This window comes from Coptis chinensis, chromosome 1 (genome assembly GCF_015680905.1).
Source record: "Coptis chinensis isolate HL-2020 chromosome 1, ASM1568090v1, whole genome shotgun sequence".
Lineage (NCBI taxonomy): Eukaryota > Viridiplantae > Streptophyta > Magnoliopsida > Ranunculales > Ranunculaceae > Coptis > Coptis chinensis.
The window spans coordinates 79,779,016-79,797,905 of NC_141456.1; the positions used below are offsets into that span (position 1 = coordinate 79,779,016).

General features: G+C 35.2%; 2 protein-coding genes across 6 annotated transcripts; both read right to left on the minus strand.

The window, feature by feature from the left end:
- Positions 1-594: 594 nt before the first annotated feature.
- On the minus strand, positions 595-3,357 carry LOC147525352 (putative F-box/LRR-repeat protein At3g42770). Of its 5 annotated transcripts, none has more exons than XR_015198024.1 (4): positions 3,268-3,357; positions 1,600-1,940; positions 1,271-1,417; positions 595-1,176 (listed from the first exon to the last, which is right to left on the minus strand). XR_015198024.1 is itself a non-coding variant. In XM_086564955.1 (4 exons), the coding sequence occupies exons 2-4, from the start codon at positions 1,975-1,977 to the stop codon at positions 895-897; spliced, it is 807 nt and encodes a 268-aa protein (XP_086421081.1). In that variant the 5' UTR covers positions 1,978-2,599; positions 3,268-3,337; the 3' UTR covers positions 595-894. The 5 variants fall into 5 exon arrangements, 3 of the variants coding, with proteins under 3 accessions (XP_086421081.1, XP_086421089.1, XP_086421072.1); XR_015198023.1 differs by lacking the exon at positions 3,268-3,357 and adding an exon at positions 2,224-3,247; XM_086564955.1 differs by having other exon boundaries at positions 1,600-2,599; positions 3,268-3,337.
- Positions 3,358-14,501: 11,144 nt separating this feature from the next.
- On the minus strand, positions 14,502-18,853 carry LOC147525353 (plant viral-response family protein). Its single transcript, XM_086606656.1, has 2 exons — positions 18,325-18,853; positions 14,502-15,178 (listed from the first exon to the last, which is right to left on the minus strand). The coding sequence occupies exons 1-2, from the start codon at positions 18,669-18,671 to the stop codon at positions 14,689-14,691; spliced, it is 837 nt and encodes a 278-aa protein (XP_086462782.1). The 5' UTR covers positions 18,672-18,853; the 3' UTR covers positions 14,502-14,688.
- Positions 18,854-18,890: the final 37 nt, after the last annotated feature.

An 18,890-nucleotide genomic window follows, 5' to 3' on the forward strand; every position in this document is an offset into this window, starting at 1 on the left:
CTGGCAACTGAAAAAACCTACCAATTACTCCGTTGCGTTCTCATGGAAGCACAAGTGATGTCATAGGAATTCAATGTGCAACTCCATTATTGCTTAGTTCATAGGATGGAACAAGTGATGTCTGCAAGTGTGAATCCACTATTGTTGAAAAGGGGAGCCTCTTCACGCATCTAGATTACTAGAAAGTGTAGAAAGACCAGAAAAACAGAAGGGTTAACGAGTATTAACCCCACTAGATGAGCCAATTAGATCCCCAGATGGGAAATTAGGGTCTTCCCCAAATACACACAAAAAAAACACAGTCAACCCAAGTTGACTTTTTTTTTTGTGTACTTGAAGGGTAGACCCTAATTTCCCGATATAGGGGATCCTAAACAGAATAGACACAGATGAACATTGCAAATTAGTATTTGCATTTGGCGTGACAACTCAAGTCGTGGTCTATCAAAAGTTTAATTTTTTCAGTCAGAAGTGCATAAATGTGATGGTACTAGTCAATTGGATAATATTTTAGGCCCCCTGAAACAATACCATCACACTTAATTGTTCCCTACATTAAAAAAAAACTCAACCAAGCAACAGATGGCTATCAAATAAAAGAAAAAAACTATCACTAATCCGTTGCATTCTCATGGATAGTCACAACTTATAAGCAAAGTTACTGGAGTTTACCACGCTAGGAGTACATAGCGCTTAGACCAATTCCCAGGTGCTTAGACTTCGCAAGTAATGTGTTCACCAACTATTGTTGAATGAGAGTTTAACCTCTTTGATCTTACAAAAAAACTGACGAAATACACAAGAGATTGAAGAGTGCAAATTAGTAAATGGGAAAAGATACTTGGTTCTGTCCTAACCAGTCACCACCCCAAGATAAGATCATACTGCAAATACTTAGGAGAAATCAATCACACTATGTGCCGAGCCTCTAGGTAGTGTTAGTAACTGCCTACTAACCTCCACTTTCTTCTCTGGATCTCTTCGTAACTTATAGCAAAATATTATAGTCATCTTCTCCAAGATCATTGCATTTCTCAACAAGAATTTAACAAGACATAAGTCGGACTCACTTGCCTTGTAATACCCAAGTGTGACTAATTTGAGCCGTGACAGTACACATGGAGGAGCAATTTCAAGTGTCGGAAGACCCTGCCCAAGTGACTTAGGAGTAGAGCCCTATATGGACATCCAAATTCAAAAATGTTAGCATGAGTGTGACCTGTACCACCACACACACACAGAGGCACAAAAAAGAGTTTAAAGAAGTTACCTCAAGATAAAGCGATTCAATAGAAAGCATCTTATGGAGTATGTTTACCAAATCTCTATCATTTACACATAAGTCTGCTGACACTCTCAGATTGATCAAATTGGAAAAAGTTGGCATATCGCCTGAGGAATCCACAGCGGAGAGAGTCTTGACATCCAAAATTACAATGCATCGATCAGTATTCAGGAATCAATTAAACCTTAGATAATGAAATGACATGAATTAAAAATCATAAGCTTGTTTATAATGTTGTAAAACGTTCTAGTATAAAGATGGGCACTGCAGAAGGACACCACAGAAGTGCAGAAAGCAAAAATAAGGAAACTTACGTGAGTTGCACGACGACATAATTGTAGATCCTTCACATTACAGATTCCCCGCAGAAGCTTAATAACACGATGGCCATTATCATCAGACCAACCAGCGTCAATAACTGCTCCAACTTCTGATGATAGGTTGTGTAGATTATACTCACATTCCAGTTGACTTGTCAACTCAAAGAATATGAGACTCTCCGCAAAGATATTAATTTCACAATCCTTGATTCTAGCAACATCATCATGTATTATCAATCTCTTTAGTGAAGGGGCAGATATGTTGACAGTATTAAACGTCTTCCATCCCAACTCATGTGTACGAAACTCTTCAAGGACTGGGAAGCTGAAAGAGGCTAGCCGAATTGAACGGTCACCACAGAAAAAAAACATATTCAAGCCTCAGGAACTTGAGATTTGGAAAACACATTGAAGTGGGAGTTTTAAGATAACAGCCATAAAATAAATTAATATCCAATTTGGTGAGAGATTCACAACTGTAAAGTTGACTAGGAAAAAAAAAAGAAATCCCCTAAAGAAATGATGAGGATGAGTTCTTGAATGTTATGGCTTAGTACAGTAGAGATCCATGAAATAACACGAGCAGCATCATAAATTTCGATACATGTGAGAGAAAACCTGTCTATACTCGATGCATCATGGAGAAGCAACACTCTATCCACAAAATTCATCAAGTTTTCCTTAACCATAGGATTTTCGCTCTCACTTTCGGTGGAGTATAACTGCTTATCAGAAATTTCGAGCTTGGAAATTGATGTAAAAAGGTTTTCCCATCTCCTTGACAACAAACTAGCAGCAACAGCATATTTTGTAGGAAGAAAGGAAAGGATATGAAGAAGTATGTGGTCATGCAAACTGCTAATCCTATCTACACCCACACCACGATTCTGTCTTACAGATCTCGAAATTGAAGCACTTCCATCCATGACCACTAGTTTTTCTTCCTCCTAAGCTTTATACTGCAACATTAAGCTCCACATTTTGTACCGGTATACTACAAAGAATTGCAATAACGAAGAGTATACATCCCAAAATAAAAGGACAAATAATGAAAGACTGAAGAAAAAGAGAGGACCAAAAAATAGGCCTATACACTAGTAAACTAATCCTCATTTCAATGAGTAGAAATATAGAAAGCATTGCAAAACGTCAAAACAATAGTACACAATGGATAAAACATTCTGAACATGAGGCGCAAATGAAAAACTTAGTTATACCTCAGATTTCTCTCTATTGCCTATCGGTTTGTAACACAATACTATATCATTTACGCTATCGACGAATAAGTAGTAAAATGCAGAATGTGGGCAATGGGAAAAACAACACCAATAGCAAAAATGGGACCATAACTGTTAAACTTGGGCAAAAACAGGAAATGAAACGCAATTGCACAATACCATTTTGTCACATTAGTATAAACTTTAAATTATAGAACTAACTAACCAATATATACACGAACTGATAATCTAAACATTTGGACGTTTGAGTAATACATTGGCACCAACATAAAAATAGTTGTGGCATATGATATATAAGAGCTGAAATGAAGCCTGGAAGCTTAAGTGTTATTAGTGCAACAAAAGTAACGTTGAAACCACACACAAAGGGAACATCAAATAACTAGTGTATTACAGAAAAGATGGAGAGATAAAAAGAACGAACCAGTTTTTGGGGTCTCTACGGTGTCGATGAAATCTTCATTTCAGCTGCTTTTTTGTTGTAGCTTGTAGACTGTAGCTGAAAGTAAAGTTTTGGTGCGGAAAAAACGGGGCGGGTCGGGTTTTGGGCTTTTAGCCTGGTAGAAAAGATTTTGGGACGGTCCGATAGATTTTATTTGTCAAATATATGTTTCAGAAATATATTAGATATATATCTATACTAGCTTTCGAACCTGTCATACGAACGGGCGTCGTTATAAAAGTATTAACAACTATACATAACTATGAGATATGAATATTATATTGACTACTCATCCAAATTTATTGCAATATGAAAATCCAACTTTCAATAAAAAGAAAGAACCCACTCTTGATAAAACTCTTCGACTTTTTTGTTGTTGTTTAATTATTAATATAAATTTGTTTGAAGTTTTGGGAGAATGCCCAAAGAGGCGAAGATCACATTGACGTTAATTGAATAGCAAAACATTACGATAAACACCATTTTAAATACAAAACTATATTTGTCAAGACATTCTCATTATATGTGATACAACTATGTTTTGAGGTTAATTCGATGCATTTGCATCCAGTTTCCGAATTCTCGTTAATTATTCCTTGAGGTAAGTTCGATGCATTTATATCTTGTTGCCAATTTTCAGTTAATTATTCTTTGGGGATAGTTCGATCAATTAGCATTTAGTTTATGATTTTCCGCTAAATATTTTTTAAGGTTAGTTCGTTGCATTTGCATCAAGTTTTCGATTCCCCGTTAATTATATTATTTGCTGTTAGAATAAACCTTCAATCATGAAGAACAAATTCTTTAGAATAAATATTTAATAACAATCATCTAACGATGAAGGCCTAGCTGCCTTTATATAATAACCAATGTTTCTAATTCTATTTAGAAACCAAAATAGAAACCTTACTAATTAACCTATATCTAGAACAAATAAGAAACTCTACCAATAAATTATATAAGACTACTAATAATATAATTAGAAGTTTTTATGCCCATGCATCATACTCTCCGGCTTGAAAAAAACTCGTCCTCGAGTTTGGTTGCATGTAGATTTGTGAATATTCCGCAAAACTCTTGTACTTATCATGATAGTTCCATGCAGTTGCATATAGTTTTCAATTTATCATTAATTATGTTTTGAGGTTAGTTCGATGCACTTGCATAAAGTTTCTGATTTCATGTTAATTATTCTTTGAGGTTAGTCTGATGCATTTGCATCTAGTTTCCGATTTCCAATTAATTATTTTTTTAGGTTAATACGACGCATTTACACCCAGTTTATGATTTCCCGTTAATTATCTTTGAGATTAGTTTCATGCAGTTGCGTCCAATTTTCGATTTCTCGTTAATTATGCTTTGAGATTAATTTGATGCATTTGCTATCAGTTTCTAATTTTCCGTTAATCTTTTTTTGAGGTTAGATCGATGCATTCACATCCAGTTTCCGATTTTCCGTTAGTTTTTTTTAATGCATTTGCATCAAATTTTCCTATTTCCCGCTAATTATCTTTTGAAGTTAGTTATATGCAGTTATAATTAGTTTTTAATTTATTGTTAATCATTCTTTTAAGTTACTTTCATGCATTTGCATTCAGTTTATGATTTCCAGTTAATTATTCTTAACTTTAAGGTTAGATTGATGCATTCACATCCTGTTTACAATTTCTCATTAGTTATTCTTTGATCGGATGTTAGTTCAATGCATTTACATCCAATTTCTGATTTCTCATTAATTATCTTTTAAAGTTAGATAAATGCAATTTCATCCAGTTTTTAATTTGTTGTTAATAATATTTTTAGGTTAGTTTCATGCATTTGCATTCAGTTTTTTATTTTCCGTTAATTATTCTTTAAGATTAGTTCAATGCAGTTGTATCTATTTTCTGATTTCCAGTTAATTACTTTTAGAGGTTAGTTGGATGCATTAGCAAGGTAGTGAAATTGGGATGGAAGTATATATGGTAGAGTCGGATTCCACTGCTGCAATGAAGTCATTTAATAACAACCAAATGCATTGGTGAGTGCGAGTGGCATGGAAAAAAAGTGAAACATCTAGCCGATTGGATTCTAATCACCAACACATGTCGAGAGGTAACTTTGGAGCAGACATTTGCTCTAAAATTGTTGTCACCTTGGCAAAGGGGGAAACAAATGGTGGGTCGGACTCCTAATTTTCTATACAGGATAGAAGACAATAATATGACCTACATATTATAGATTTGTAAATTAGATATATGTCGAAATAAAGACATGATACCTATATTAAATTTAACTTTTTTTTAAAACTTGTAACATTTTCTTAATCAATACAATTATCTTTAGCAAAAAAAAAAAAAATTTTTCGTTAATTACTCTTTGAGGTTTGTTAAATGCATTTGCATCTAGTTGCCGATTTTCCCTTAATTATTTTTAGAGGTTAGTTGGATGCAATTGCATCAAGTTTTCGATTTTCCATTAGTAATACCAAATTCTATTAATCCTTCTGTTGTTCCTTGCAAACATGTATTTAAAAAATATCATATAAATACATGATTCACAATGTTGGATCATAAAAACATTTCTAGTTAATTATTATTTAAGGTTAGTTCATTACATTTCCATCCTGTTTCGGATTTTCCGTTAATTATTCTTTGAGGTTAGTTCAATGCATTTGCATCATATTGTCAATTTCCTATTAGTTATTCTTTAGGATATTTTGATTCATTTGCATCTAGTTTTTAATTATCCGTTAAATATTCTTTGAGGTTAGTTCGATGTATCTAGTTTCCGATTTCTTATTAATTATTCATTAAGGTTAGTTCCATGCAATTGCATATAGTTTGTGATTTTCCATTAATTATGCTTTGAAGTTAGTTTGATGCATTTGCATACAATTTTCGATTTTTTTTAATTATTCTTTGAGGTTAAATTGATGCATTCGCATCAAGTTCTAATTTTTCGTTAATTATTCTTTAAAGTTAGTTCAATGCAGTTACACCTAGTTTTTTTATTTCTCGTTAATCATTCTTTTAAATTTGTTCAATACAGTTGCATCCATTTAATTTTTTGATTTTCCGTTAATTATTTTTTTATGTTAGTTAGATGCATTTGCATATAGTTTGTGATTTCCCATTAGTTATTCAAGATTTCAAGGTGGTGTGTAATATCAACTTCTATTGATTCTTCTGTAGTTTCTTTGCAAACTTGACATAAAAAAAAAATATTATACATGATTCACTAAGTATGATCATCAAAGAATATATAATTTCTGATTTTTCGTTAATTATTCTTTTAGGTCAATACAATGTATTTGCATCCAGTTTTCGATCTCCAATTTAATTATTCTTTGCTGTTAGTTTTATGCAATTGCATCCAGTTTTCAATATCTAATTAATTATTTTTTGAGGTTAGTTTGATGCAATTGCATCAAGTTTTTGATTTCATGTTAATTATTTTTTGAGGTTAGTTCAACGCGGTTGTATCCAGTTTCCAATTTCATGTTAATTATCCTTTAAGATTAGTTCAATGCATTTGCATATTGTTGCCGATTTTTCGTTGACTATTCTTTGAGGTTAGTTCGATTCATTTGCATTTAGTTTTCAATTTTACGTTAATTATTTTTTTAGGTTAGTTCAATGCAGCTCCAACCACTTTATGATTTTCCGTTAATTATTCTTCGAGGTTAGTTCAGGTTAGTTCAATACATTTCTATCCAGATTTTGATTTTCTGTTAATTATTCTATAAGTATATTTCAATATAGTTGCATCCAGTTTTTGATTTCTCGTTAATTATTTTGTGATATAAAGACCTAAAACTATAAATAAAGGTAACCATTTATGGAAAAAAAAAAAAAAAAAAAAAAAAAAAATCTCTGCTACTTTTCTTGTCCCCCACACACACACACACAAATACACACACAAAAAATGGTCAACCCAAGCTGACTTTATTTTGTGTACTTAGGAGGGGAGACCCTAATTTATCCATCTAGTGGGGAGAAAATTCTAATTGGCTCATCTAGTGGTGGGGAGGTAATACTAGTTAACCATTCTTATTAAATACACTTTTTTTATCTCTAGACTATATGATAGCCGGACTTCCCAGAACCTTCCCCAACAACTGAGTAGCATATTTTCGACTTCTTTTTTCATAATTAAGAAGCACCTCCCTCACGAGTCACGTCATTGAAAATTATATATATAACCAGTCCATTCATTCAATTTTATACTACTTAGAATTATAATTCAAAGAACTACAAAAAATAAATGCCTGAAGACTTGAAAAAATAGTAATAATTAATAGTTTCATACATGCCAATACAAGCCCAAACCTGGCCAACCCAGAGCCACACGATTCATCCAAAAGTCCGTTAGCTAAACAATCCACTTCCCCACCCTATCACTCTCTCCTCTCTCTCTCTTCTCTTCATTTTCATTATTTTTCTCTCCCCTGAACACTTGAAACCCACATCGTCTTCTGCAACTTGCTTTGCAGATACGTTTAATCAAAATTCACATCAAATTCTTCTCAAATTCATCCCCATCTTCATATTCTAAACAAAAAAAATCCAAACTTTTCCATTTTCTAAACACACCCATCTCTCCATTTCCATCAAAGAGTCAAAAATTACCTAAATATCCTCCATACATTATGTCATCAATTGAAGAAGGAGGAGAAGAAGAAGTATTTGAACATACCTTATTGGTAGTTCAAGAAGTATCTGTATACAAAATACCCAATAATGATACACTCACCTACTAATTTGACATACTAACCTACTAATGGTAACCATTGATTTACATAGAGATACGTGTCCGTATGTATTGCAATGCAAGCCAACGTTATCCAAATAGTGAGTTGCAATAGTAAGTCTAAAATGTAGGTCCGTGTAGCACTACTCCAAAATACTACCAAGGAGTACAAGTGGTGGTTACAAATGTGGAGAATAGTTACAATCAGATAAGATCTGGAACGGTAGTGTCACACCCCAAATTTCGACAAAATCGGAAAAACAATATTTGTTCCCGACTCTTCGATTTTCAAAGTGTGATGCACTCTCAACTTCCAAAAAACCCATCATCTATTTAATTATTCTAATAATTTAAAACCAATAAAAATTTTAAATAAACAAAAGTCCTCTTCATTTCAAAAATTCACAAATATGATTAAGTTACAAATTTTCTTTCAATAACTCTTTAATTATAATTACAACTGAAAATACAACATATTGTCTCAACTAAAATCTATTGCACCTTAAGGGAAAACAAAACATATCCTGTACTAAGACGCTAACGCGAACCACAAACAACAATTAACCTTCTTCAATACTAATCCTGTCAAGACTTATCAACTGGGTTCATTTTATGAACACACCCGATAAGCAAACATGCAAATCGGGTTAGCATTATAAACAATGCTAGTATGAGTAGCCCTAAAATACAAAACATACATATACATATATATACACAATCAATAAGGCAGTTAGTTCCTCCATCGAGGTGCCTTAATATCTAATGAATAATACAACATTCTTAAATACAATAATTAAGGCAGGTAGTTTGTCCATTGAGGCGCCTTAGCTTCCAATTTCATAATAATAAGGCATTTAGTTCCTCCACTAAGGCGCCTTAGCTTCAAACCGTACTAAATCAACTGAATTTATTAATAAAATAACAAAACTAAACTTACTTTATACTTACACTTGTGTAAGCCTAATCACAAAGTGGGTCACACATGCATAATTAATCAATTCAACCCGCCCTTCTGCAAAACCATTGTGAATGCAACATAACTTACAATAAATCATTTATTACAGATGTAACATACACTTTGATATATCATCACCATTATTGTTTAGAGTTCTTCAAGTGTCTCTAGAATCATGTCGTTTCTATGTTTTACCTAGTTTATCTAGCTACCACAATCGCTCCCAAACGCCAAACATGTACATCCACATGCCTCCCCTCATGTAATGAACCACTCCATGTGTAATTACCCTATGCGGGATATCGCATACCAGATAACCCCCACACGAACGTCATTATGCGGGTACTACCACTATTCGGCATAAAATATCGTGCGCCTCGTTCTAATTTTGCGAACGAGAAAATCAAGCCTCTATTTGGCTACGATTGCCCAACACATGGGTCAATCAACATCTTAGACGCCCCATACAAGGGCCAATCATATCACATACACCCATCACAAGGGCCAAATCACATAAGTTGGGGCAGCTAGGTTCTAGGATTTTCGTTACGTAATTTATTCAAGTGTCATACATATATATCTTATAATCATTTTACTTTATCCCGTGCATGTCAAATACATTATTGCACTAAGCTACAATCCCGTGGAAATATCCACAAATATTATACTTCCTCATAGTAGCATCTCACAGATATAATGATGGAGCGTTTACATTTATTTCTCCAAAAAATATTGCATTTAATATATATATCCCAACATATCATATAATGTCACAATTGCTCCAAACGTACCGCATAACATTTTTACAGCGTTTTAAGAATATCATGTCTTTTAAAATCTCAAACCCGTCACGTGTCAAAAATACACAATATCAACGTCAAATCTTTCTTAGATAATGACAAAACAGTTTATACAAACTTCCACAACATGTTACCTGATAAGCACCTAAAATTGTACTATAAAATCCCATAGAGATATAATATTTCGGTTACTTTTGTGTTTAATAATCATGAAATAATCGCATTTTCGTGTTTTTGCAGGTTGGAGCAACTAACGTACAAATAATGATAAAGCCAACATTTAAACACGGAAAAGGGAGTGTACATAAGCTTTCCGATTAAGCCCACGTGAAGCCCAACAAATCTACACAGAAGCATCAAACTTCCAAAGCTCCTACCTCTTGAACCAGGACTTCGAATCCGATAAGTGAGTTTCTCAGACGATCAGTGTAATGAACTCTACACATAGTGGGAAGGTGTAAAATTGCCAAAAGACCGGACTGTCACTGGACTGCACGTAGACCCACTATGCGGGCTCGTAAGATTTGATGAGTCATCATACAAGTCAAGACAAATGTGCAAATAATTAGTGCAAAAGTGATATCTTGCATGTAGTTAATAAAGTTAGATGAGATTAGGTGTTAATAGTGAAAAAAAAAAATAGGTGTCACTTTGTTGTGGATTGTGTAGGTAAGAAGGAAGCAAATGTGGTTTGGTGTTTTACGTGGGAGGAAATGAGATTTCTCTCAAATGGAGAAGAAAACAAAACAAGGAGGGATGCACTGCATTGATTGCCCTGACTCTTGTTCCATTTAAATTCCTAGTCTTTATCTTTTGGAGGGGGTTTTTTTTTTTTTTTTTAGAAAGAAAGCTTGTAAAATGTTAATGGTGGAAACACTTTCTAGTTTCTAATAAAATTTCTTTCTTTCTTAGGTAATATGTTTTTACATTCCTTTCTTCTTTTTATTACTTATTAGTTTGTATCTTACAAAAATAAACCCAAAGATCATGAGTTAAAATCCTCCAAGGTGGAGGGTTAATGATGCTCATGTGAGGGTTTGTATAGATTTCTTTGTAGTAGGATTCTCTGCCTAGACCTAAAGACGCATATAACACACTACCCCAAAATGGTAGTGTCCGGCCAAACTTGAGGCCTGGAAGTGAAGAAAGACTTGTGTGTGCCTCCCTTTCCATGCCTGGGATAGCCGCGTGTGCGAGCCTTAATTAACTTCTTGTTTCTATATTTGACAGGATTATGTTTTATGAGTCTAGAAGTTGAGATAGAGTTTCAGAGATGAAAGTCCAGTTCAACTTCTTATGCTAGGGAAATGGACTTAGAGATGAGTTCATCTCGCTAGGGATCGACGCTCAAGCTGGTCCGGGTTTGATAATATACTCAAAACAGCTTAGAGACGGTAGGAATCCTATACTAAGATAAGATATTAAGTTCTTGCATGAGTATTATAATCTTCCACTACTTCTTTCTTCTTAAATATCTTGTAAAATTCTTAGTCTTTTTCTACCGTTTTCGTGTTTTCACATTTTTTGCACTCGTTAGGACTTAAACAACAAAACCAAGCTTAGCTAGTAATTCAATATTAAACTTACTCACTAGTTTCCCTTTTTAGAGCATTAGAAAGTTGTATGTTGTCCTAGAATTTAGGTTAGTTCGAATCCCCACTCAACTAAACGCAAGAAGACGTGAGTAAGGACTTGAGTCTACTCCGAACGAAATAAAGATTTCGTATCTTTATACCGAATTCGGCACCAATTGATAGATATCACTACCATTGGATTAGTCCATAAAATTTAATATATATATAATATAGCACAATTAAACAGTCAACAGTCAACGGTCAAAGAGTTGACTGATCAACAGGTCAAGCCCAACAGTCACCAGTTCTAAACCGGTGGTCCTCCAAACAGGTCCTAACCCAAACCCATGTTTAAAACAGTTCAACCCATAGTCCTAACCCAATCAACCAAAACAAAACCAAGGGAAAAAAGCCCAAGCCCAAAAGTTTAAAACCAACTTATTTATTCAACCTGACCCAATTGGGGACATAAGGACCAGTCCATATAAAATTAGAAACCGGCCCAAAGAATACTAATTGGTTCGGCCTAAAACAACCAAATAGATCGAGAAACTGACCCAAAGAAAACTAATTAGTTTTGGCCCAAACAAAACAAACTAACTTAGGTCCGGCCCAAGCCCAAGCCCAACAGAGTTAGAAACTAAACTGGTGAGACTGGGAGCACTGGATCCCAATCTCGGTCATCCCCTCCACCGCACCAACTCGCATTCCGGCCACCACTCCTCACTTCCTCATCCCTATGGTTTCACTCCTTAACAAAAACCCTACCCTTTTAATTAACACACCACTCAATTTTATTAAGTGTCGAGATCACTCCCCAATCATAGATCTCGACCGCCATTAACGCTTCTTCAAGCTCCCAACAGCCCTCATTCAACAGCCCTCACACACCCCACTATCACCAATTATAATCCAACTAAAACAACAACCTAAACCCACCAAAATAACAACATAATAAAGGTTCACATAAAAATCCCATACGATTCCTGGGGCTCGCGCCTCCATTAACGACCTCTTCAGAGTTCAACAACACCACCCAATCAACCAACCACCAACATCAAACACTTTATCCCCAACATCAACCAACAAATACAAAACCACAACAAAAAAGAGTTCAAGCAAAAAAAGACAGGACGATTCCATTATTCTGGGCTCGCGACGCCATTAACGGCCCATAAAACTTCGACAGTTTAATATCAATTTCAGAGTTTCAACAGAGTTTAACAATACGATAGGACGCCGAATAATAACAGGAGAATGAGCAGTAAAAATGGATGAAACATTGGACAGAGAAATATGTCTGTATATACAGTAAAACTAAACTATAGGTAAGATGAAATAGCAAAATAACTACTCACCTTCGTATCGCGAAAAAGTATCTAGAAAAAATGACTCAGATAATCCGATCATAAGCTAGCTACAAGATGTACAATCCACTTTGTCTCCGTTCTTCTTTGTGTTTTAGCTGTTTAGTTCTAGTTTTAAGAAAACCTTCTTTTTTTTTTCTTTCCGGAGACCTTTCTAAATAATGGTACCTACCATATATTATGTTTAACATTTTAAAAACTTCCTATTTTACCAAATATTTATATTCCTAATATAGAATATTATTTCCTATTAAAAATATTCTATTTATTACATATTTTATATTAACATCTCTTTTGAAATTAAAACTTTTCAACTATTAAAAATCTCTACACAAAATTCAAAATATTTGTTGTCCTTTTTTTCTTTTTCTATCAAAAAGTCAAACATATATTTACTAGCCTGTTGACCTAGAAATAAATATCAAATTCCAAAATATTAAATATTGTTACGAAATAATATAAAAATAATTTAGGGGTCTTACAGGTAGACTACCGTATCGTGTCTCATAAAGAAAGATGCGAGATCCGCTTAGAAGATCCTACTTCTAGTGAATTGTTTGTAGTTTGTTTTGGTTTGCCCGGACCAACATCTTGAAGTCGAAGTATAGGTGTTGACAACAAAAGTTTTTCGGCTCAAATATAGGTGGGGCTAGGAAAAGTCGTGGCCCACCGCCTTGTTCTCACGGATCACGTGGACTTACAACTTGGACCATTATATAATGGCATAAAGGGCTATAACGTTTAAGGTTTGCCTTGCTGGAGCATGGGCTGGGCCAGATGCTGTGGGCAGGCACTAATCTGGGAAAATATGTGAAAAGCGTCCCCAATAACTTTAATCTAAAGTCTAAACTCTAAACCTTCCAATTGTCATTATGCAAATTGTGGATTTACAAGGTGCATATCAGCGTCTGGCTGTTACCCGGACGCATAACTTCTTGTATAGAAAATCCGAGAACTGTCAGTGTGTAATGCTGCCGGAGAGGATCAACTTTTGGACGCTATCATGTAAAGGTCTAATGCCTTATTTCAAGGACCAACTAGTAGCTAAAATCACTTTCTGAGGTAATAACCAATGTTCATTAAAAGCCTACGATGTATTTAGACATTCTACTGTTTAATTCAATGTGATCAACAGGAGAGCGTCTTCTGTGAGCATTTTCTGTGATTCTATTATAGGTCTGGATGATATTGGTGCATGTAAAGGTCCACGGAATATAAAGCTGAAGGGGATCACGTGTATCTGAAGCCGAGGACCCAAGTATAAACTTGTGAGGAAATGAGGAATGAGTGAATAACCAAATGACATTCGCATTATCTTTTGTATCTGTCGTAAAGTTACAACTTACAAGTGAGCACTATCTTCTGTGGTAAAGACGTTATATACCAAACTCTATTAGTCACCTTTTCTAGATAATGTTCAATAATAGGGTCCGGCATGAACAAAAAAGCAAATACCGAAGTTCTCTTGTTCATTTGTTCATTTCGATTCCATCTCACAATCAAGTACCGAAGTTCTCTGAAAGGTACGAATTTCTTGCATCCGGATCCAACATTTGGCTGGGGCAAATAATAGCATTCTGGGCTTCTGGCATTCAATTGTTCTGAATCTCAAAAAGCAAAAAAATACCCAAGCATGTACGCCAAGCAGAATTTTTCTTGAATACAAATTCGTAACTCCAACAACATATTACTTCAAAATGTAAAGCGCTATTATGCAGAGATATGACAGCGTCAGAGCTAGATGGTCTACACATGGACAAACGATGCAAATGAAAAGCAGTATCTCCTGTTTGTAGTAAGAATTGCAAGATCCAATTTGTCTTTCATGGACAGCAAAGATTGTCCAGTCATTCTAATTACAAAGAAAAATATTTGTAGAAATCTGTTACAAAGGACTCTTTTGAGTGGCAGCTCAACTCAAAATGATTGTTCTTTGGAGCAGAGAAAAATACAAGAACAAAAAATAGTTAAACATTCTAATATCTATTTACTCCATTTTCTGATGTCTGTAATGCCTTGAGGTCAGAATGCCCGTACCTCGAAGACGCAAAAATATATGAACCTCCAACAGTGAAAAAGACACCAAAAACCAAAGCAAAGAGCTGCAAATTGGCAAACAACTCTCCTCGAACCTCACTATCATTCGACTGGCATGAGATCATATCTTCTTTTAGATGACAACCATCTGGCATCATTGGTCCATAAAGAGTGAAGGCTGTCTGGTAGAACCAAAGGCCTTGGAGAGTTATGGAGATTCCACAAGACAAGTCCATGGGGAAGCTAGTAGGAAAGAGGGCCCCAGTTACTGAGGAGATTATGCAGAGGGCAATGAGAATGACCAACAGTAGATGGTAGTATCCTTCAAGGCCTTTGTGGGCAGTTGAGTGAAAGTAGAACAAGAGATATTCAACACAGAAAGCCGAGGCAACAATCAAGCATAGAGCTCCTTCTGGCAGGGGGAGATACCTACAAGAACATCAGGCTTATTAGAATATAAACTATTTTGGATAGGAGTTTGAAAGAAAAGACTATTCTGAGAAAAGAAATAAAAAGCAATGAAAATATCATTTTTTATGAAATGATGCAAGGTGCACTCAAGAACATCTGAGGGCAGCTCCAAGCTATGCTAGTCAAACACCCAAATCCCTTCAAGGTTGCTTCAACGCCATTCCTAAGTTATCCTAGCCTAGTTTGAGCTGAATTAGGTACCCTTGCTGTGTAGAAAATTCTTTCTTAGTTCAATTATTTCAAGTTCTAGTGGTAATGCCATGATGCATTATCTTTGCTTCCTAAGCTCTTACATAATATGACGACAAGTAATACAGTGTCTCTATCTATGTGGCTTCCCGTTTGAAAATGCATGTTCATGGCACTACCCTTAAATCATTTTCATAAGCATTGCTCCTTAGACCTGTAGCTAGCATAAAAGGTGATTGTTTCTTAATGCAGTTTCTACATCATAAAAAAAAAGGTTCATGGTAAAGAAATCTTCATGTGTAACAAAATAAAGGTATGTGCAAAAGGTGTCAATTGCTATAAGATGCTCTACTATAATATTCACCATATACTACTAAATACAAACTGGGGGACAATAAAATAAAATAAAAAGAAACGAAAACGAAAATAACAAGTACGTCATGGATAGAGTTGGAAACTTGCATATTATCAATCTACAATGATCTCAAATAAAACATATCGGCAATGCACATTCATTTACAAACAATGGTTAGCTCTGATTGCAATTCAACTTTTTCCATGCCATGTCAACCAAGGATTACACTTCAACATCACAACACTTACCAATGTAATATGTGTCATGGTCGTGGCTTTCATTTCCATGTTGCTGTTTTGACATCAAGAAGTGAAGTATTCACATGGGGAAAAGGTACCAATGGAAGATTAGGGCATGGGGATATGGAGGATCGCAAAGCTCCAAATATTATTGAAGGACTAAAAGATAAGCTTGTGAAAAGTTTATCAGGTGGATCAAACTTCACTACAAGTATATGCTTTCATTTTTAAGTTTATGAGAGAGCCCATCAATCCAAAAACAAAGTTTATGAGATCCTAGTTCCTCTTTCAATATAATTTCAATATTAGGCGTTCTTTCAAAAACTGAGCAACATGTTGAAAATACCATCACGGGAATCAACAAGAGCTGAGAAGTAATACCATCACTAGGGATAGAAACAGCAAAAGCTAAACCTGATGATGAACTGGACTTATCACGAACTGTATATACTCTAACTCAACATTTTCAGTGTGATGAGAAAAATAACGCTGTTGAGAAATGGCGAAAGGAAATCCTCGTCATTCTCACATGTGGGTAAATGTAAACCCTGTTGTAACTGGACCAAAGCATTCACACCCTTTGTGTTGAGAATTGTAACCCAATAATACACATTCAATCAAATGGGGAAGCAGCTTGTGAACAACAACATTACTATGGGTAACATTGACAGCCAAAGGCACACAAATCAGTGTATGAAGGGGTAAGCTGCGGTAGAAACTGCTTTAGCCCATCTCGGCATGATCCACAGAATAATGGAGCCCCAGTATGCAACTCAGATATAGTGTAAACATGTGGATTAAAGGAGGAATAAACTTGATTGTATCAAATAAATTGAGTAACTTATAAGAGATTATTGAACATTTGTAACAAGTATAAATCAGACTGAAATAACTTGGCACCCAATGAGAGAGACATGTCACCAGAGAGGGCAGTGAGAAGAGTAAAACCATTACCAAGAAAAACCCTATCTAGGTGACACTCGTCTTTATGAGGCGGGAATCACCACTCATATGGTGAGTGGTGCTGGTGTCAGAAGATCAATGAGGATCAACTGAAGTAGAAGTCTGCAGACCAGTGAATGAGACGCTGGTAGAAGAACTAGTAGAAGGATCGAGACAAAAAAATCTAAGTTACATTGACACAGATAGGTGTGTCCGCAACCGACAAAGATACGAAGTGTCTGACATGGTGTTCAAATTAGGAATGTAAGGGACTTTCAAGACTAGTGGTGCAATGGAGCAAAAGGTAGGAGTATTTTTTTTTTTTTTTTTTGGTAAAAGGTAGGAGTATTAGATCTTAACCAACAAAAGAAATAGCAAAAAGAAAGAGATCTTATTGGAAAATCGAAGCAGCTTTGGCTAACAAGCAAACTTATCAATGGCGCAAAGAACGAAAGGGGGGACAATGATCCAAGACAATGGGGAAAGGAGTGGTGATGGGGATATGTGGATGGTAATATATGCTGTAGCAACAACGAAAGCAGAGAGAGATAATAGTAAAGAATATTGCAATTAATGGAGCCACTAAGAGAGAGCAGCAGCAATGGCAAATGCCGCAAGCGAGGTAGCTGATGGAGAGAGAATACAAAATTAGGAAAACGAAACGGCTTCGGCAGAGAGACCGGCTGGTTGGAACGCAATAGTGCCGATGTTTTAGGTCGGGAGAAGAAGAGAGAAGAGACTATAAGACCGTAATTAGTTTTGGCCTTCTCTCACACACCCATATATATATGAAAAATTACTATAGTTTACATAATAGAAACATCCTAAAAAATTCAGGTCGAGGGCGTTGCCCCTGAACCCTCAATCCGCAAGTAATCTGTGAACCAATGTGGGGATGGGAAAAAAATATCAGGAAATGTCCACTCTAACAAGAATATTGGTGGCTGATCAGAATACGACAATGATTTATGTCGCAGGGGAAAAAAATAATCAAAGGATCAACAACAGTAATAAAGATCCTAAAGCTTTTGAATCCTGATACCATAAAATAGAATTATTTGAAGTGTATTTTTCTACCTATTGAGGTGGACTTATTTATACAAATTTTATCATGACATATGCACATACGCAGAAACAAAATTCATGCAATCTAAACATGTGAAACATATGCAAAAGAATATGTCTATCCTTCCTCCTCCACTAACGCTAAACCCGTTCATTGTTACAATTTCACTTTTAAACAGTACAAGTTATTTTTCCTTTTCCCACATCGATATAAAAAGTGTGATCATTATTATTATTCAACTAATTTTTTTCCCCACATAAAAAGACCCGCCCATAAGTTTAAAAAAAAAAAAAAAAGAAAAAAAAAGATGTACCTGGTTTTCTGAGAAAGAAGAGCAACGACACCAAAGATGAAAAACATAAGCAGCATCCCAGAATGTTCAAAATTATTCATATGAGTAGGATTAAGTACCCCGTTAACAAAGAATCTAAGATGAGTCGAGTAAAGAAGCTCGATACACAAATCAATAAAGGAACCAATAGCAACAACGTAAAGTTCCATGTACATAAACTTGCCATCAAAACCAGGTACTGGGTTCCAAGCCCGAACTCTAAATGACTTTGGGTTCGACACGTATCGAACCACTGAACTCCACATGTGCCATACTCCGATTATTAAAAACAGACTTCCTGGTACTACGTGACCCTTGAATGACCCCATCCCTAATAATACCGGAGATCTGTTTTGTTTTTGTTTTAGAGGAGGGAGAGATTTGAGTGAAATGATGACAGGGAGAAAAGGTCATTTTATTATAAAGGGTTGAAATAATAATTGTCACATGATTGGACACGTTTTTTTTTTCTTGTATATATATAATAAGTCGTTGCTACGTTGAATGGCGTGAAATTGACTGTGCACGATTGGGTCGCCTTTTTGTAT